This window comes from Perca fluviatilis, chromosome 4, assembly GCF_010015445.1.
Source record: "Perca fluviatilis chromosome 4, GENO_Pfluv_1.0, whole genome shotgun sequence".
In the NCBI taxonomy this organism is placed as follows: domain Eukaryota; kingdom Metazoa; phylum Chordata; class Actinopteri; order Perciformes; family Percidae; genus Perca; species Perca fluviatilis.
In genome coordinates, this window is record NC_053115.1 from 27,879,720 (window position 1) to 27,901,295 (window position 21,576).

Here is a 21,576-nt window from a genome sequence, read left to right on the forward strand (position 1 = left end):
CTTTGCCTGTCGCGTTGTCGTTTTAATTGTCTTTTTAAGTTCCTTGGCAACTTCGTTACATGTCCTCGAGAATAGGCTTGATCCTCCATCTTCAACAGGCTTTCAAATCTGCCGGCAGTCGCAGGTAATCTCCCGGCTGGCATTCATCACAGTGCCACTGAGTGTAAAAGCGCGAAAGGCGGAGTTATGTCCCTCTTTGGCTAATGTATTTTAAAGATGGAGGTGCTACATGGCTGCCGCAATTCGAGCGACTCACCTGTATGTATTCTGAATGATTCTAAATGGCAGATTCTCTGCTTAAGAGAATACTTTGATTATTTGGTGGAAGTAATTACACATGAATGAGCACATATTTGTGAAAGAACAAAAAATTACACAATGGAGCTTTAAGTTCAGTTTGATATTGTAAGAGGCTCTACTTCACAGTAACACATCAGAAAGAATTCTCTAGAGATTAGTTACATAATTCTTTGTAAATAACTACATGAAAAGGATTTTTTTTTTTTTCAAAGAAACTGTCCATGAGTCTGCAAATATTTAAACATTATATAGCGCCACTATGTAATGTATTACATTTGCATTGTGAATATGTTATCTTCTTGGAAATCCACAATTACCATCCATGACAGCACCACTTTCTTAGACATTTCACACTACCGTGTCTTTACAGTTCTAATCGCTGTCCGCCCGCAACAACCTTGGTCTAATTGCATTTACTTGTTGGAGCAAATCCCATCTGGGAAATTGAATTCAGTCTGATTTGTCTCCATTATGAATGTTTGAGTCTCATGGCACCTCTGTTTTGCTATCCAAAATATTGAGGTCCTAAAAATACATCATGGAAAGGCAGATTAATTAATATTAAGATAGTTTTCAAGCGGACTGGTGGTCTGTTTTGGCTTTTTACCCTACACGAAAACTTAGTGTTCTAAGGCTGAAATTGCCAATAAGTAGGTAAATAAACAAGGATAAAGGCCAATGCTGTATATTTTAACAGGTCACAGTTTTCCATTTGAACAACTAATGAAGCCTGTCCAAATGTCTGGCTGTGTTTAACAAAACATTCCCTATAATTGTCAAACCAGTGAGGCCAAGTAACAGCTTGCTTTTGTCAATGAATTGTAAAGCAGGTGAAAAGATTAAATATAAATGTGTGGAAGGCAAGGAGAATGTAAAATATTTAAAAAATAGTTTGCCCTAATATTTGTTAATATTCTGTATCTCTTTCCTTCTACATCATCTGATTTCTTTTTTTTTTAAGATAATGATTTTTAGAACTGATCTTCATTTGTTCACAATATAGGAAGTGACATCACATGTTGACAGCGTGGCTCAGGCACGCCTCCCTAGAAAAAAGGAGAGGGGAGAGGGCATGAGATAAACCGTGCTAGATTCAGAGGCAGTTGTTGGATTGGCATGGCTGTGTGCAGCTCAGCACTGCCATCTACATCCATGAGGCTCCTGCCTGGACATTTGGATTCTCTCTGCACAGCAACACAGCCTTGATACGGTGCTGGACAGCGTAACAGTCAGCTGTGCTGTGTTTTCACAGCATGTTGCAGGGCATTGGGAGATAGAGGTAATAATAACGGGGGACAACCTTACCACACACTTGAGCGATGTTCTGTGAGCCTCTCTCTCTCTGTCTCGTTTAAGACCATCAGGCTTTTCTACACAGAGACCTGGGACTAATGGAGGGATGCCATGATGTTGCTCTTTGCTTGTCATGCTTGAATCCCAGCTTCATATATCCTTTTGTGTCAGAGACCGTATTGTCTTCGTCTGTCACTGCCGCCAGATCAACCGTGGGGTAGCGTGGCGGACAGAGCCCCCTCCTCAACCCCCCTCTCCCTTGTCTGTGCCCCCGGCTTCTCATCACTCCCGGCTCGCTCGTGTCTATTTACCTCTCTTAAGCTGCCCTCCCCTCTCTGTTAAGCTCTGTATTTCTTGCTCTCCCGCTCCCTACTGCTTACTATCTCCCTCTCTTTACTCCTTCAAAGCAGACAGTGTGCTATTCTATCCAAGCAGCTTGCTACATGATCTCCTGGAAAACCGTTTTCACCACTGCTCTGCCGCCTCACAATTCCTTCGCCCTTTCAGATTTCCATCTCTACAACGGCAGGATGTTCCTTCACGAGGATTGATCCCCATTCACCCCCTTTCACTTTCCCCTTCCCCTCCCTTGTCCTAATCTCCTGCCCTCTGACCCTCACCCTCTTGTTCTCTGCCCCCACCCTTCCTCTTCTATTCGCAATTACCCCGAGCCTCTTTCCCCCGTAATTCATTTCACCCCTTGACCATGTTGCCATGCGTCTGCTGGCTCCAACGTATCCTCATCTTGCTGTCCTCTGTCTTATGGACCCGGGGGGAAAACTGCCCAGCAACCTGCATGTGCCCAGATCCTCACACTGTGGACTGCAGTGGCCGCGGGCTAACCCGTCTACCCAATGAGATCCCCTTGGATGTGCGCAGGCTGTTGCTGGCTGACAACTTGATACCCCGCATCCCCTCGGACTTCCTGGTTCTATACAGTGACTTGGTCTACCTGGACCTCCGGAACAACTCCCTCTCCCACATTGAACCGGGGACTCTCAGCACCTCTTCCAGGCTGGTCTTCTTGGACCTAGGCAGCAACAATCTGACTGAAATCCCTAAGGGGACTTTTGGGGAGTCTCGGAGCCTGATCAAGCTACGGCTGGGCAACAACCCATATCTGAGCTTGGTGAATGAGGATGCCTTCCTTGGCCTCACGTCTCTGAGAGAACTGGAACTGGAGCGTAATGCACTGTCTACTCTACATGTGGGGGCACTGAGTCAGTTGCCCTCCCTGCGGGCAGTGAGGCTAGAGGGCAACCCCTGGGTGTGCAACTGCAACTTTGCCAGCCTGTTCGCATGGCTGATGGAGAACAGCCACAAGCTTCCAAACGGTAAGTAGCAACATCTAAGAAACACTTGCTTTCCATGTGCTTGACCCAAATATAGCATATCTGAGCACAACATACAACAGTATTATTGCAAATCCATTGCCATGACACTGCTCTGGTCTATTTATGTTTTCCTTGTAGGAGAGGGAACCCCCCCCTCCCTCTCCCGTGTTCTAATTTTGTTTCTTTCTTCCTCCACTCCCATAGCATATAATGCGTGAGACTGGGTATGTAATATGAGACAATAGCACTTCTTTGAAAGTGAAAGCTACAAGGATGCTTTGTTCAATATTAAAAAATATTAAGAATTTTACCTTGCAGTTTCTCTGGTTCCACATTTCACCATAAATAAACATTAAACCATTAACCTTCATCCTGCGTGGTAGTCAAATCGATCAATTTGCAGCTTCTTTTATATAATACTTATTTATATAATACCTGCCATTTAGTGTACATTGAAATTCAGCAATATTATCAATTATGTTTGTCCTACACCAATGAAAGTCAAACATCTTCTCCTATTATCCTTCTCAGCTCAATCCATGTGCATTTTTAGGCCCACACTATAGACTCTGTCTACCACTGTGATTCAGCCTGGAGGGTGGAATTAGATAACAGGGCTGAAGTTTTGGTATGCTTGAGTGTGCAAAGCAATCTGAATGTGTGGATGCATATCTGAGGAACAACAAAAGACAAAGGGGATGAACCATGTCCCTTTTGAAATATCACATGTTGGTAAGATCCGTTTACATTGAGCTGATTGGTCTCAACATCCAAAGCTACTTGGTTATAAGGGGCTGACAGATATGTCCTGGATAAAAACCCTCACAAAAAGCATCACAAAAAAACCCATCACAACTGGTCAAATCTGTGTTAATATTATTCATTTCTAAATAGATTGTATAGAATATCAAAAACACCTGTGAGAAGCAATTTATTCCTAAATAATTATATTTAGTTGAGAGAGAACCATACATGTATTTACTGAAGGTCAGCCTTATGTATATCAATATTAATGCCCTTACAGTGCAAGCTGGCACGTGGGAGCAGAAGAGGCAAAAATAAACAGATCTGACAGTTCAGCCACACATGACTAGTAGCTCATGCTGTTATAGTATTCAGATGAAAGTGCAGATTTTATGTATTTTATATTTAGAGAATTTAATATAAATGTGGCTCGCAGTGTTGTGACATATGTCCATGGATATTTCAAGGTTTTTTCAATAGAGTACACAATGTCCAGGTACAGGGTGTTATATATTAATGTGCCCAGATAAGGAGTGTCAACATTTCTCTGTCAACGTTCCAAGGTTGTTTGGTGTGTGAAATGTTGACCTGTATGTACAAAGAACAGTTTTTTTGTCCAAAGCATGAATAACAGTGGACTAAATTGTCTGACTCAAGATGTGATTTTTTTTTTATTGTGTAATAAAGTGATGGCAGAACAAGTTAAGACACATACAGGGACACATAAACAGCCAAAATAGATAATATAAAGTAAGACGGTGACATAGAGTAAGACAAAAACAAAAGGTGACAAAAATAAACTACAAAAACAACCCAAAACAAATAAACAAGGAATTAAAAACAAGTTAAAACTGGTGGGTAAGCAGAAAATGAGGCAAAAATGGAGGTCTAGCAAAACTTTGGATGCATGATGTGTGTACAGGATGATCAGCCTGTCCTCACCCAAAAAAACAACCATATGGGTCGATGTAAGCAGCTCATAACGACCAACAATTACGTTTCTTGTGAGGCGCCCACTTGGGGCTGTACTAATTGTCACAAAAGCAAACAAGGAGCAAGTTGGGGTGATTGATGGGTGAAACAAACACAGGACTCAGGACGGGTTTATGTCCCGTTGGAAACTAAAAGACAACTGTCCTTTTGAAATGAACCGAGTTTTACCTATGACTTTTCAGACCTTAGTCTGTGACGTCACTTTACGTCCTCATTTTAGTTTAAGTTTTTGTTACCTAAACTCAACTAGTTTTGTTTCAGTGTTTACTACGTGTTTAAAACTGACCGTTACGTTAAATAGAAAGGTCACATAACTACGGTCACATGATTAAACCTCCACCATGCGGCAGTAAATAGAACCCCCCCCCTCTCTCTTTTCTGTGCCACCGGTTTCTCATCCCTCCCGCCATTGTAAATAGAACGGTTTTGGGAGTCTTTGGAAATCGACATATAATGTTGTTTAGGTATAGGTATGAGGATTGGTTGGAATGTTTGTGTTTGCAGGGTTGGGGTGCGTTGAATCAGGCTAAGTGGTCATACAAGATATACACTATATCTATCTTATATATGCATACATACATTTTCCCCTCCTTTTATTGTGAGAGAGAGAGAAAATGTAATAGATCATTGTGTGTGTGTGTGGGGGGGGGGGATTCATATTCTCATATTGTAATTTGGCAAGATATTTCATAACAAAAATTGTAATTTTCAATTTGCAAATTAAAATGAAAATCTTGTTCTGGCTCGCAGAGGCTTTTACTCGACTCCCCTAAAAAACTGGCTGGCTGTTGCAAACTGCTGACAACCAACAGAAGTTGTACTCCTTATATACATTTAGGCCACGGTGTGCCGTGCTATTGATACTTCTCTCGCTTTCCTCTAAGGGATCAGCATTTGCCCCAAAAAACAGATAAGTTTGGGCCTGTGAGGAAGAAAAGTTGATAAACTGGCAAGAATACCTAATTCCCCTTAGAAACCGGCTGCAAATGCATTAATCACGGCTTCTAACTGATGTCAACTGCTAGGCATAATGAATTGCATTAGTAGTGCTGGCCAGGCAGACATCAACAACAAAGAAGAAGCCAAAGGCCTGGCCAAGCTGCGACTATGGCTGCCAACTGGCCTCAGTCTATACACACACTCAAATTGAGTTAGTAAAGCGTATCTCACCTCATATGCAGCTCTTACATCCCCATCAGGGAGTGTTTGACCCAAGAGATGAGTCTATCTTAGACAGAGAACACAAACATCTACTGTATATATGTCTTTATATATGGTCTACATTTGGTCTTTTGTATAATTTTATCATTTTCTTTGGCCAAAAAAAGGTGTCTGGAATGTACTTTGCAATGCTAATGATGCAGAGGGATTGGTTGACAAATAACATTTTTGCAAAAGGAATAATAATAATTTTTATCTTCTATGCAATGCAAACTGGTTCTGTAACAGGTCAGAGAGGACAAAAGGATCTTTCAGGGAAATAAAATATTTTCTAAAACAAGTTTGTGTGCATAATTTATAGAAGAGTTGCTTTATTTTTCTTACTTTAAGACCGTCAAAACTGCGACACAACTAGCCCATAGTACTGACAACGGAATATAGTTTTTGTGCTTATATTTGTACATGTTTATCAGTTTAAATGGACAATCTGTCAGCACCAAGCAGACGTTTAATGTAACTCCTGAGTTTTAGACCAGGTTATAAAAATATAAGAAGTATTAAACGCACAACCCCTGACTTACCATTTCTGACAATTATATCCTCCAGACTGTCTACTTCTTTTGAGTACTACAGGAAAATGTGTAGCGTTGTACAGACTCCCGGTAATCAAGTTGCAAAGAACGGCTTGTTCACCCATGCAGTCCTCATACTACCAGACCTAATTAAGAACAGGAAATGATAAAAGATTGGAACATAGCTGCCATTAAGGACACAGTACAATGTTTTTTAAACGTTATACTTTTGCTTTCTAAATTGCTTCTGGAGTTATATATTAACTATATTTGTAATTATTATTTAAAATTACAATATTTTTCCTTACTTTTTACCATCCTTTTAACATAGATTGTCATGTCAGTTTGAACACACTGCATACAGAAAAAGTATTTTAGTATTTTAGTGTGGGGTTGGGGATGCAGAGTTCGTTTGTAGTAGCTTCAACATTTTGTGCTTTGAATATCATTGGAGCTCCTAGTTTTAAGAGAGACTACTCTCACATTAAACAGTAATTTTCTAGTCCGATTACTAATTTGTTTTTGGATGAATCAGACATCAGGATACAACACCCACGCAGATGGAAAAAGGACACTGATGTGCAATTTAAAGAGTAATTCCCATCTCTGTAATTGATTTTTTTTCTCTATGATGAACAAGATATTAAGTTGAAACACTCGCACTCATGATGGTTGATAGAGTTCATACATATTGAAAAGCTTATTGAGTCAACCTCATTCACTAATGAGCGTCCATCTGTTATTTTGTATCCATTTCCAACACAGCGTTCAAGGGTATAGGTCATCGCAATATCGTGATCGAGGGCTCAGTTGTTACATTAAAAAATAATACATTAATATACTGTCTTCTGCAAAGACTTAGTACTTACTATAAAGCATTGTTATGTAAAAATGGATTTGGGACACAGTATGAAGGGCATGTTTGCTTTTTAAGATTTTGGTTTTTACTTTTAGAACCATCATCAGGACAAAGTATAGATGTTGGGAATCAGCTGAAACACGTTCTTTCACCGCATGCTATAGACACATCTCTTCCAACTGCACCTTAGCTTAGAAGATGATACTAAAAAAATAAATAACAATATTGCACTTACATGTTCCACTTACATGTGGCTCTTTGTAGTGTGGCTAATTTGAAATTAATGTCGGTTTATGTGAGTTTTTTGCTGCTCTGAGTTTGTACCTTCATGGTTGAATGCACTTATTGGAAGTCGCTTTGAATAAAAGCTTCAGCTAAATTAAATGTAATGTAAATGTAATGTGTGTCCATAGATTCCCCATTAGCATTAATTAGGCTGATGAGGTCATAGCATAACTTTCAGAAAACTGTACAGCACCAGCAGAATAATTAAACAAAATCTCGATTGAAAGATTGTCAATAAAACATGACAAACTGTGTTGCTATTTTAGAAGTCATCCTGAGATATGGTTCCGTCTGCGATGGCCTGCATAATGTAGCAGCTGCAGAGCCTATGCTGTAAACCCAATTCCCATTCCATTTTTCACATCCTGATTTCCCCTGTGATTTCAAGTTCACAGAGCAGCATGCTCTTCTGTTTGCCTAAGTTTGATTACTGCAGGTCAGCAGTGGGTGGAAGAACGTTAAAATTCTGGACTTATTTTGGGATAAAAAACACAATTATTTTCCACATAACCGTATTTTGTCTCATATGCGCAGGTATTCATTTTGTGCTGCAAACGACCAGAAAGACACACATCTTCCTTCTTTTCCTTTTTGCTGTTTGTAGGTTTTTAAGCCACCAATCAGGTTCATTAATGTTTTAACGAAGGCATGAGTGTCAACATGATCCACTGCTATCTCCAGTGCTCTTGGGTTAAGGATGAACAAAGGCCATGTATAATTCAGGGTGACACAGTTCTACGGCACATTGGCCTGGGTAATTGGAGCCAGAGCTGCCTACAGGGCAGGGCGGGCCAACTCCCATGAGAGATTGAGGCTGAAGCCCATCGTGGCATTGCTATCAACACTAGGCATGACCTGTTTCCAACAATTTCACTACAAAGTAGCAGTTTGTGTGACAGGGTCAAAGTCTGAATTTCCCTTCACAGTCCATCAAGTTGCTCCCCAGAGACCAGTTACCACTCAGCGGGAGCAGCATTGAAAATATGACCAGCACAACAATGCCATACCATCCTGCCCAATGCAACATTACAGTACTTGCTATCCTTGCTACCCATGTGATGAGAAAATATCTATTCCATTAACACAGGCTGACAGCTTATTTTATCCTGGCCTAATTTAATGTTTATTTAAAGTTGGGATGAAAGAGAGAGAGAGAGAGAGAGAGAGAGAGAGAGAGAGAGAGAGAGAGAAAGAGAGAGAGAAAAAAAGAGAGAGAGAGAGAATAGGTGGACAGAATTAAAGTGTTATAGCATCGGCTGCTGCACGCACAGGAGCAGATTGAGATAATGCGCCGGTGTCAGAAATAAAAGGTGAAAAGCCAAAAGGTTTATTTCACAGGCAGTGTGCACCATTTTGGATGATGGATGCTTTCCTTTCTGCCTGCGTGTGGTCGAGTGTGAAGCATAAATGGCTTAGACCTGCATATTTAGCTGTCATGGTGAAAACGTGAAAAGGAATTGTCTCATAGTATTTGCTTTATTTGGTCTTTCGTATTTGGGAATTAGCAAAAAAAAAAAATTGTGTGTGAATGTGTGCTTTTGTAATGAAACATTTTGAATACGGTACAGTGATGTCAGTGAGTCTCCACGCGGGAGGAATTCCCTCCTGAATGAGTCACCCCCACTGTCGCATGAATGCTTGTCATTTTGTGCATCCATAACACACATTCTGTTCCTCCCAGCTCCTACTCTTGCCCTCCTCTTCACTGAATCTCTCGTTTTCCCTTCAGATTTCCCTCAGTCTTTCTTCCTGCGATTGCAATTGAATAATTCTCCTGTTTCTCTGTAATTATGTCTGCCTGGTTCTTTTGACATCTACTGAGTATTGGACTTTTGCGGCACATTCATCCAGCTCGTCCTCGCCCAGAAAACGACCATATGGGTCGATTGTGCAAGCAGCTCATAACGACCACGACAACCTCTCGTGGCTGTACTAATTATCGCAAGAGCAAACAAGGAAGTGAGGTGACAAAGTATAAGACCGCAAAAATCCACATAAGGAGTCAGGTTGGGGTGGTAGATATGTCCAACAAACACAGGACTTTCACTCAGGAGACCCGGGTTTGTGAAACTGAACTGACATTTTAAAATTAACCGATTTACCTATAACTTTTACCGGACCTTAGTCCGTGACGCAATAATGTCCATGACGTCATGTTACAGCCTTATTTTATGGTACTCATTTAAAGGCAAGCCCTGATGTTTTACTAACCCTAAGTATTTTTATTGTCAAACTTAACTACTTTCGTTTGACATGTTTATTATGTGTTTAATACTTAAATAGGTAAAAACATTAAAACGGTCACATGACTAAGGACTATGGTCACATGATTTTACCGCTACCAGGCGGCAGTAAATAGAACGGTGGTATGTGTCATTTTTTTGAGTCTTTGGAAATCGTCCTATAATGTTGTCTAGGTATGAAAATGTGTTGCAGCTATTCATTAGTAGGGCGGGGATGGTTTTTGTGAGTCATTATCACAACTGGATTATTTAGGTAGAGTGTCTAGACACTAGTGGTTCAGGAACAAGTGAAAACTTAAGCATGAATGCCTTTGCAAATGGTGCAGAGATCAATCTGGACAGACAGGTGTTGAGGGAGGGAGGAGAAACAAGCCTCCAATATCAGCCTGTGACAGCCAGGTAGATCAATCACAGCTGAGACAGCAGATAGCGTCTTCCCTCGGCTGGCTGTAATCCTAAATGTAATCCATCAATTGTCCGCGCCAGGAATGTAACATAGCTGTGTGGGCTGACATACCTCATAGTGTTAGGGCATGAATTTTGTTACATTGTGGTCTGGTAGCCTACTCCAGCCACACGTTTTGTGAAAATAGTGGTGACAGAATTTTTACTGTATTCGCTTACCCATTTATAAAGCTGGTATTGACCCTCTGTACAGGTAGCTTTTATTAGAAACTGTCATGTACTGCAACACTTTCTGAGCAAGAAACTACGTCTCTTTAAATCCTAAATAATGAATGATTTTTTCTTTACTAATCTTTTCTGTTATGTTTTATTTAAGTAATTGTTTACGTATCAATGTTTTATCTGCCACAGATAAGATCTCAATTAATTAAAATGAACAGCTTTCACTGTAGATTTTGGTGAGGAGATTTAGACTTGCAGGAAAACCACAAGCACATGTCCAATCTGCATTTGACCCATTCATATAATACTCGGAAATCAAATCACAGAGACTCAAGTCTGCAACTGTAGTTCCATACACATCATTGCGAAACAGAATTACATTGAATAAAATAAAGTTATAGGTATAAGCACCAAACACAGTTTACGTTCACGGATCTGTGGCATTATCAACATGCAATATCGTTGACGAAAAACACAAGACTAAAATGTAATTTAAAAACTCTTTATTTCCGTTGCCTTCCCCCTTTTCTTCCCCTCTCTGTCTCTCTCTCTCTCAAGCCCAGACACACTTATACACTCACACCACTGGCAGCCGGCTCTGTATTTGGTCCATTTCGGGTGGTTGATTAACGCTCCTTTTTGCGGATTGGCTCTCATGACAGGTCGGATGGGTATGACTGAAACACTGACTTGTAATAACTGCAAAGCTGCATTCTAAGTCATTCAACCCAGGGGATAAAGTGGAAGCTGAACGAACTGGAACTGCTACGGCACCTTCGTTGGCAGTTTCCTACATCAGTGTTTCATTCTGTAGCAGCATTAATTAGGCAAAAGTCTGTGATTACTTCGCGTCTGTAATAACAGCTGGGCAATTGAGTGTCTGTGCTGATTTCACATGTCTGTAATAACAGCAGGACATATGAGTGTCTTTTATCTGAACTGCTAAAGTCAGTTGTGAAGTGAGGATAACATTGTCTTAAAAAAGAGTTTTAAAAAAAATCTGATAAGATATATATCAGAATATATCAAAATCATATGTAAAATTACAGTAGCAGTTACCTTCATTGCTAGCCTTGTAGTTACACAAGGTAATTGGAAATTGTGCCTAAATGAGCTATTTTTATTGTGTGACATATTTGTAGTGGTTTGTTACCAAGTACTGTAAAACCCAATACCAGCAAACAGAATAGCTCATTTTCAATCAGCTGAAGTGATTACATGATAATGGATTTTCCCTGCAGTCATTTTGCTGCTGGTTTGTTGACATTCTGATCATTTTCTTTGCTAAGCGGGATATATTAGTGTAAAAAATATTACGTTGACTTGGCCTATGCACTTTCAAATCTGTTTTCAAACTTTAGTACGTTTGTTGACATAAAGCAGCATTTCCTTACAAGACTCCATGTTTCCATCTCTACTCTGCAGGCTTCCGTCTCCATTTCCTTTATTTTTTTTATGTGAGAAAGTATAATTATGGTGTTTGTTCCAGCATCTACTGTTGGCCATATACCACGCGCACATCCCTTTGTCGGCGTGTAATAGCCTGTGTGCCCTATTGTGTCATGCTAGTTCTTACTGTTCTACTCTCCATGCTCCTGTTCACTATCTGTCATCTCTTTATCCTTTTCTCTCACAATATATTTCCTCCTTTCTTGACATGTCCTTCCAGTTAATCTTTACTTCATTATTAAATTCCACTGTACTCATTTACTCCATTTCCTTTCATTTTTTGTGTTTTATTTAAAGTTTTCTTTTTTTTTATACGTTTTATCATGTATTTACTATTTTATTACATTCCGTCTGTGTTTTTCTGTGTATCTATGTCTGTCAATTTATTAGTAGTATTTATTTTTAAATAGTCCTTTCATAACACTTCCTTCTGGCGTTATCACTATTTTAATTATCACACACTATTTTCGTCCATCCACCCCCTCACTGTCAGGAAGTTGAATTACCTTCCTTACTGTATTTTAACTGATTGATTCTTTAGTGGTATTTCTTTATTCCTTTTTTTCTTTCTATGTATTGTGCACTTGTTTGTAGTCCCTGGCAGGCTATCCAATTAAGGGTTTTCATTATATTTGTTCTGATCTCTGATTCCTATATGTGTGACTCTTCTGTCCTGTGTGTTGGCTCCTGTCTTGTCTGCTTTCCTTGTGTGGTCCTTTTTGTGCTTATTCTTGTGTGTGTTGTCCTTCTCTCTCTCTCTCCTTGCTGTTCTCTGTGTTGCTATTGCTGTCTGTATGTATGTGTATCTCTCTCCTCTATCTCTCTTATATATGTCTTCTCATTGTATACTATATATGTGTGTGTGTGTGTTGTGTGTGTATATATATATATATGTGTGTATATGTATATATATATATATATATGTGTGTATGTATATATATATGTATATATGTATATATATATATGTGTGTGTATATATATATATATATATGTGTATATATATATATATGTATATATATGTATGTATATATGTATATATATATGTATATATGTGTATATATATATATGTATGTATATATATATGTGTGTGTATATATATATATGTGTTGTATATATATATGTATGTATGTATGTGTGTGTATATATATGTACATATGTGTGTATGTATGTATGTATGTATGTATGTATGTATGTATGTATGTACACACACACACACACACACACACATATATATATATATATATATATATGAACACAAATTAGGGTACAAAAGTTACATATATATTAATGAGGTGTGAATTATACTTCCAAACAAAATGACCAAAGCAGGACTTTGACATGGCATTTTCATGAACAATCTAAATGTGTATTCATTCGCAGCTGAAAGTAGTCCCCCAGCTAATGCACAGTTTATTATTTTTCAGTAATGTTTGCTGACAGCTACAATGCCCAGATATTTAAGGATATTATTTGGCCTTGCAGAGTTTGAGTTTAAGGGAAATGTCTACAATGGTGAGCACCATCTATTGCTGTTTGTAGTTATACTTTCTTCATGTATGCTTGTAATAGACTAATTGTATTTGTATTTTACTAGTTTTTGTATAAGCTTGATAGAAGGGAAAGGCCAGCCATTTTTTTCAAATTATAATTATAGATGCAAAAGCAAATTGTAATTCAAAAGAGATCAAAACATCTGCATGCTTATCACCATTGCAAAATACTGAGTTTATTGTCAAAGCTTTTGGTCACAGAGACCTTCATTAGAAATGTTAAACAATACAAGCAGACGCTTAAAAAAATGTTTAACAACAAAAAGCACGCATTTGATATATAATAAAAGCACAGCTGTAATGTATTGGCTTCCCTGTGAGTTTGGCATTTTGATGTGTGTGTATGTGTGGGTCTACTAATTAAATGTTAGAGGAAATGTGAGAATCTGTATCTTGTATTAAGGGATTAGTGTCACTAAGTTTTATCAAGCTCTTAGAGAGTTCAGTTACAAACCTAATTAATAGTGTAGAGTCAATCGGAGGAGCATGTAAACCAATTCCATGCCATCACTAACTTACATTATTTCTTTTTCCATTGCCCCTAATCACTTTTTAAGCTTTTTCAAGCTATTTTTTTTACACATACTTGTACATGTACAACAAGGTTTTACATATCAACTTAAACAAGCACATTATTTAATTGTTATTTTATTGTAATACGATTTTCATACTTACAGTACATTTCTATTATTCACTTTGCTGTAATAACTGATGACACATTTAAACAGATTTAATTCAGAATTAGGGTAGTTTGATGAATGAACATAATTGTATCTAATCATAAAAATTATTGTTTTACATGTGTATTATAACAAAGCGTGCTGCAAATGTGCTGACTGTTGAGCAAAGACCCAGAATTGATGTACTGCCAAGTGTGTGCATTTGCATGTGCAGTATCAGTAGCCTCCCACATCGCAAGGCTTCATCTCTACCCACCTATAACCTAACATTCACATCAATATGTCTAGTTTTTCCATACAGTACATTGCCGATATTAAGGTTGTTACTGTGTAGATTATGTTCTATGAGATATTGTATCATTCATTGATGTGGAACAGCAATGTAAGCGTCTAATTAGCACATCAAATTAAACTCAAAGATTACCAAAGTTGGCAGTGACTCAAGTTGAATCAATGAGTCTGTGAGCATGTGCAAGTGAACTCACTATAATGTAGAGTAAGCTGTAGTATCAGTGACCAGTGTTTATACGTGGTAAGACCTAACCTTATGTTCCAGTCTCAATCTCATTTGTAGTCATGAGTTGGAAAAGTAGGCTCACTGCAAGACTTGTACCCTTGAAACACAATAAGCCACAGTCACTGTCCTTTTCCATTTACATCATGTCTGAACAATAAACGTGAAAGCGACAGAGACACGGAGAGCAGCACGAACTGATTTATCATACTTTTCATCGTGAGATGAGTTTGGTCAAGGTGCCCCTGTCTCGGACGCTGCCTTTTACTGATACATCAGTAAAATTTTAAGATGTGAGGACGTATATTCTTAGAGATTTGCCTGGTGCAGCTGGCAGCCGAAATTAAAATGATTTAAATGGTTGTTTATTTCATTCTCTAAGCCATCTACTAAAGATGCAAATTACTTTGTCTTGTTGTCAGAGGCTACCATCCAGAGCAGCTAACACTGCACTACAGACACTATAGGACAAAAAGAAAGCCTCTCTTAACAGTACAAATACAAATAATTTAAAATGTTTTATAAACAGTAGTGAATATATATAGTTAACACTAGAATATACATTCACAGTATCACTGTGATTTACAGTTTCTTAGTATTCCGACTTCATTTCCACAGAACCTGCAGTCCTGCTGTGGGTGGGTGTACTGTATACACAGTGCAACTTCATTCTTAAGTGAAGACTTCTTATTGACCTTTTAGTTATTAAATCAGTTCCCACTCTTAGGAAAAGGAACTGCATTGCTCTATTGAATTGAATGAACTTTCTGAATTAAATACCTGCAACATACAAACAAGACAACTTGTAAAATATGCACTCAGATCACTTCAGACCTCTGACCAGGTGTGGGCTGTGTGAGCTATGTCTCTAATGAGCAACTATGCATCACCTTAAATTCTAAATCTTTTGGGGATACACCGTAAATACGTTCTTACATTTGTGCTGTACAGCAAGCACAGACGTAGCTGTTCTGAGTGGCTGCCATGTGAATACATGTATCTAAAAGTCCATAAATATGACATCATTCACTGCAACAGCAGGTTCAGCAGCATGCCTAGTAAATCTGTCTAATCTTATTTTCTGTTTTAATGCAGGGGTGGAAGGCATGGAGTGCTCCATCCCCATGGACGGCAGACGTGTGTCCCTGACCCAGCTCTCCAAGGACAGTTTCCGTGAGTGCCAGGCCACCCTGACTCTAACAGACCTGCTAATCATCATTTTCTCTGGCATCTCAGTGTCTGTGGTGGCCATTATGACAAGCTTCTTCCTGGCATCAACTGTTCATTGCTTCCAGCGCTGGAGTAAAGGCACCAAGGGGGATGAGGAGGAGAGTGAGGAGTGAGAAGGGTTTCATTTTAAGGACCCTGTGTGGTCCTGGTACTTCAAACAATGAGAGGACACCACAGACAGTGTGTGCTACATGTGACAAAATTTCATGTTGCCTCCTCCCTGGAGAAAATCCAACTGTTTAAACGGTAGGATCTTGCCCTGGTACAGTTGCAGTTGTTTTCTTTGCACATGAAATATGGTAACAAAGGACATTCCCAAGGAATGAGTCCCAATAAAAATTAGTGTGTGCCCTGCTCCACTTGCAAAATTATATTATAGAGATCGTATTTTTGGCTGTGAGAGCATGTGGTCATCTTTTATGGCTGCTGGCTCTTGGTTCAATGTTGTAGTAGGCCTACATAAATAAAGTGAGGCTAACACCTTTATAATGAGAGAGTAAAAGATTTAAAAGAAAAGTGTTGCTGCAGCGCTGTCACATTAGTAGTAGACAAGGCGATAACTTCGCAACATGTAATCACATCAGCCTGAAATCCTGTAAAGTTAGGGTAAACTTTTAGATGATTTTCATGGAGTTTATCTGTGTAGGGCAGAATCTGTGATCCCATAAAGAAAGGATGTCATACCGACCAATGACCTCAGTAATTAACTGCCTATACCATGATATGCTGGCATATCCTGCCATTTACAATGTCTTTTTTTTTTTTGGACAGCCTCACTCACATTCAAAAATGGCTCACAACTACTGTTGGCGAATACTGTTGTTCCTTCTGCACGTAAAATTAGACAGTGGCAAAGGGTGTCAGTCAAACAGGAAGGATTTGGACAATGGCGAGGTGTTTCTGTAGGTAGCTGATGTGTTGTAGGCAGGAACAATTTCCAGTAGGTCTACACATTCTTCTAGCAGTATATTCATTATATAATCACAAATTGATGTACAATAGAAAACAATGTACAGTCAACCAAATATAAATCAAGAGGATATACTGTATGCTCCTTAGAATTGATAACTCTGACCTGTGTAGAAAGATAAAATAACAGTATACTCTTGAAAATTATGACAAATACGGTATTAAAATAGAATCTACGTAGTAGTAACTATTGTGTCAAATAATGCACTTTATATGGTGAAGCTAATTTTGGCAAGCCCCTAATTATACTATGTAGACTGGTTTTGTCTTCATCTGCCAAAGATTAGGTGAAGGAGAGATTGCATATGGACTTTGTTGTGGTAGGGATAGCTCCTTAAAAGCAGGCAGCACTATAGCCAAATCACTCTTTGTATACTATACTTAAACAGTTACGGTCTCCAAAGATTATCATTTACCTCTAGAACCAGCTGTCTTACATTGCTTCATACATGGCAGTCTTCAACCTCTGTTATCACAGTCACTTCAGAACAAAAAGTTATTCACTGTCCAAGAGGTTTGTGTCTTTAGGAATAAATAGATGTTTTTTGTTTTGTTTAAGATAACCAGAATTGATACATCATGGACTCTCAGTCAGCTTATTTTTCTTTTACTAAACATTTTCTGATGTATTATAGTAAAGCTGCTGATTTAATATCCTGGAAAAGTCTCACATCAAAACGTATTGTATCAACAGCATCTGCATTCACAAGAGCGACAGTACAGTCAAATCCAAATTTAATAAAGTAGCATCCTGAATATTATGGGTTTCTGTTTGTTATTTGAATCATGTATGTTTAAATCCTCCATTAGGATTTGGAATGCTCAAAACTGGAGTATTATTATTATAAAACAATATATTTGTATTTTCCCCAGCGCTAAGCTATGTTGCTTTTGCTTCTTCTTGTAAGGCATGAATAATGCAGCGAAATTGAGATATGAACCAGAAAAAAATGTCAAGCTTTTAAATGCAAACAAGCAGAGGATAGACAAAGAGACATGAGCAAATAGTTATAATTTCTGTGTGGTTAATAAAAGAAAAAAAGAATTGCAAATACCTGTGTCCCTTAAGAACAAGTCATAACCCTGAATGTGCAGCATTGGTAAGCACATTTTTGCAACAATGACAATAAATAAATATAGCCTTAGTTATTAATTTTTTGTTATTTTTTCATTTGCATTAGCATCAATAAAAGCACAAAGATTTCACAGGAAACTTATGTGATTCTAGTACCATCCTGTATTGTCACGGTATGTTTTTATTAATGTGTATTGTCACGTTATGTTATAAAATGCCACATCCTTATAAACAGTGTAAGATTTGTATTGTATGGGTGTCGTGTTTTTGCCAGAATTCAAATGCCTACTGATTTGAATTGAAGACACATTCATTTGATTTTGAGGACAAATTCAAGGCACATGCCTATCAGAAATTAATATCCATCTATAACAGCCAATTGACCTTTCGCTAAACCCCTCCTCTGAACAGCAATTATGCAATAGCTTGGTGTATAACTAGGCACGTCAGCAGGCCTGTCCAGCTTTGGATTTCTACCCATGTTGAACCATTGTGTGTGAAGAGCGATACTCGGTATCTCAAGGGTTTGGAGGTTGGTTTGTTTTGCAGTAGTCTTCAAAAACGCTAAAACATCACAAATGTGTGAGGAATGGATTTGACTTTGTCTTTATCTGCACTGAACGTAACCTGCAAACATAAGCACGTCCAGCTAACTAGCTTACTACAGTAGAAACCAAATGTTAATTCCAAAGGGAGAGTGTCTATGTTGCCTCAGCCCTATGTTCTCTCAGCCCTATGTTCACTCAGCTCTGTGTTCCCTCAGCCCTATGTTCCCTCAGCCCTATATTCCCTCAGCCCTGTGTTCTCTCAGCGCTATGTTCCCTCATCCCTATGTTCCCTCAGCCCTATGTTCCCTCAGCCCTATGTTCCCCCAGCCCAGTGTTCCCTTAGCCCAGTGTTCTCTCAGCCCTATGTTCCCTCATCCCTATGTTCCCTCAGCTCTATGTTCCCTCAGCCCTAATCCTAACCCCTAAACCAAGATGATTAGTATTAGGCCTACTGCAGCAATGAATACAAGGTCACATATCCAAAACATAAAATATGACCGGGGGTGTGTTGATGGAGGGTATGTGGCCTCAGGGAACATAGGGCCTTATTTTGTGGCCTCAGGGAACATAGGGCCTTATTTTGATTGGGGGGGGGGGATTCATAAAAATGAGGGAACATTGGGCTGAGGGAACATTGGGATGACCCCCTTCCAAAAGTAGTGGGCATGTTAGCTTACTCCATTATTTTGTGAGGTTACAGGTTACATTAAAGACATACCCGTTCAGGACTGACGCATCCAAAGTTTGGGAGCCAAGATCCTACTATATCAGATCACTTTAAAGTAATGATAGCAGCTCAGTCTTGCTCTGTGTTTGTTTTGGGGAAGTTGACATTCCAGCAACTACAGACAAACTTGTGTTAGATCGATGCAAGGATGACAGTAAAGCATATGAAAAATAAAGGAATAGCCTAAATCTCACCACTGTAGGCTATTGCTTGCTCAGGTATGTTTTTCTATAGTAAGCAACCAAACAGTTCAACGGTTCTCTTTAGAATAAATACCATTTTAATTACAATTTCATTACAATACTATGGGGCTAACTAGCTACCCTAAAATACACAAACAATGTTGTTTCTTTGTTTACATGTCCTGTACATTGATCAACAACTGGTGAGCCTGCTGACGTCTGGTAAATGTAGCTTTAGCCTCAGTCTTTTAGCATATCATGCCCGTCAAGTACATATTTAAGACCTTTTAACATGGTTCTCGTTTTAAAACGTGTCAGACGGGAACATAAAAATGTCAGCTGGAGACAGACTTCTCAGCTGACTCCAGTAGCTTTAGCATTATCTTACATTAGCTAGCTACACTTCATCATCATTTTAGGTGACAAAATCCATGGTCTTCAGCCAGACATGGGAAGCATGCTTCTATTTACTTCTGCGTAGAATTGAAGACCCAGTTTTTCAAAAGGTAGGCCTACCGCAAATTACATGGTAAGTCTGCCATTGTTATCTCTGAAACTGCACGTGTGCAGTGCGAGAATGGAAAGCTTTCCGCAACAACAGTGAGTAAGAAGGGCGGGGTTTAGCGAATGGTTAATTCTCACATTAGATACAGTCTTAAAGGGTAATGCCAATGAATTTCATATTTTTAAGTCTGCCATTCTTATTATCACAGTCACCTAATATTGCTCATAGCCAGAGTAAAGGTGCCCCACAGTTATGTTCACATGGAAAGACTGAAGGTATGGAGGGGACATTTAGGAACTCAATTCCCAACGACAAGTATAAAACCATTTTGATTGTGTTGGCATGAGAGGAGTCAGGTTCTCATGTTCATAAAACAAAAACATTTGGAAGCTTAATACCACAAGAAAAGCTAAAGTGGATTAATTAGGTTGGGTGGTTTACTGCTTCACGTGAGCTTTCTTAACTGATATCTGAAGGTGCAGATCTTTAGTTAAGTAATCAGAGGGAGACTTTTTATACATATCATTATTTCCAACTACTGTGTAGTTACTGTATATTAACAAATTATTATGTTAGCTTAGCTGTTAGCTTGAATCATATGTTAGCATGACAATTTCCTTTCTCTTACTCATTTTATTAAGTAATAAATATCAGCACATTAGAGCATGCACTGTTGAGTTACCTACAGTATAAAGTTCAGAATTATGTCTATTTTTCTATTAAACCTTTTAGAATGAAGCATTTATTTACTCTGTCAGTCCCCAAAGTAATCATTTGGCATTGCACACCCTGGAAAGCAGAGACAATGGTGGCTGCTTTCGTACAGTTTGTCTTGACATAATTAAAATACCAAAATCCATGTTATGTTTTGTTAAATAAATGTCAGAATGGCTCAAATCTAAATGGAGTGAGAGAAAAGAGTGTGATGCTGTTTCTGCAGCTGAATGCATTTCCAAATGTCAAACGGATCGTATGTGTAGCTGTATATTGATGTTTGGTTAAAAAAAATAACAATGAAATAAAATCCTTTTTTTCTGTCCTGTCTGAATTTGTATATCAGTGTGTAAATGCAGATAAAAAAGCAGGGGGATCATTTATTAATTTACGAACATGCACAGGTGAAGTAATAATAGTTAAGGTTGAAGATCGGTAATCGTTTCCTTTAATCAAGGGCCACGCTACGTGCAGGGAATGTAACAACACTGGAAATGTGATTCTTAGCTAAGTGATATCTACTGCTGAGTGTTAATAATGACTCCATAATTGTGAATCTCTTCCCCTTATTTGGTGGAGTTGACAGATTTGTCTTGTCACAGCAGCAAATGAGAGAGGCTCATCTGTAAACATGGCTCAGTGTGTTATTTCACACAACACTGTTATCACACTGCATGTATACAAATGACTGCACTATTTTTGGAAGGGGTGTTTGAGAAATAACAGACTTAAAAAAAAAAATATACCATCCGCTTGCATAACAAGTATCAATCAGCAATCCTTTCCTTTCCCAACAGATGAATGCTTTTTTGTCCCTGGCTTTGTTTATTTCATCCCTCATGCTAATGATTTATTTCTCCACATTTTTTCTCTCCACATGAGGCTATCTTACATGATGGTATGTCTTTCTGCAGAAGTCTGATGTCAAAGAATCACAGAATGAAACCAAACCTCACCCTCAGGGTATGCAATAGCTAGAAAGAATGCAGAGTCACAGCACACACCAGAGAACAATTAGCGAA

General features: G+C 38.7%; 1 protein-coding gene across 1 annotated transcript; it reads left to right on the plus strand.

Moving 5' to 3' along the window:
* Positions 1-1,373: 1,373 nt before the first annotated feature.
* lrrc38b (leucine rich repeat containing 38b) lies at positions 1,374-20,877 on the plus strand. Its single transcript, XM_039798389.1, has 2 exons — positions 1,374-2,927; positions 15,700-20,877. The coding sequence occupies exons 1-2, from the start codon at positions 2,300-2,302 to the stop codon at positions 15,945-15,947; spliced, it is 876 nt and encodes a 291-aa protein (XP_039654323.1). The 5' UTR covers positions 1,374-2,299; the 3' UTR covers positions 15,948-20,877.
* Positions 20,878-21,576: the final 699 nt, after the last annotated feature.

Coding starts and splice junctions, on each gene's coding strand:
- lrrc38b (XM_039798389.1), top strand. CDS start 2,300: ATGTTGCCATGCGTCTGCTGGCTCCAACGTATCCTCATCTTGCTGTCC. Junction 2,928..15,699: donor CAGCCACAAGCTTCCAAACG/GTAAGTAGCAAC, acceptor GTTTTAATGCAG/GGGTGGAAGGCATGGAGTGC.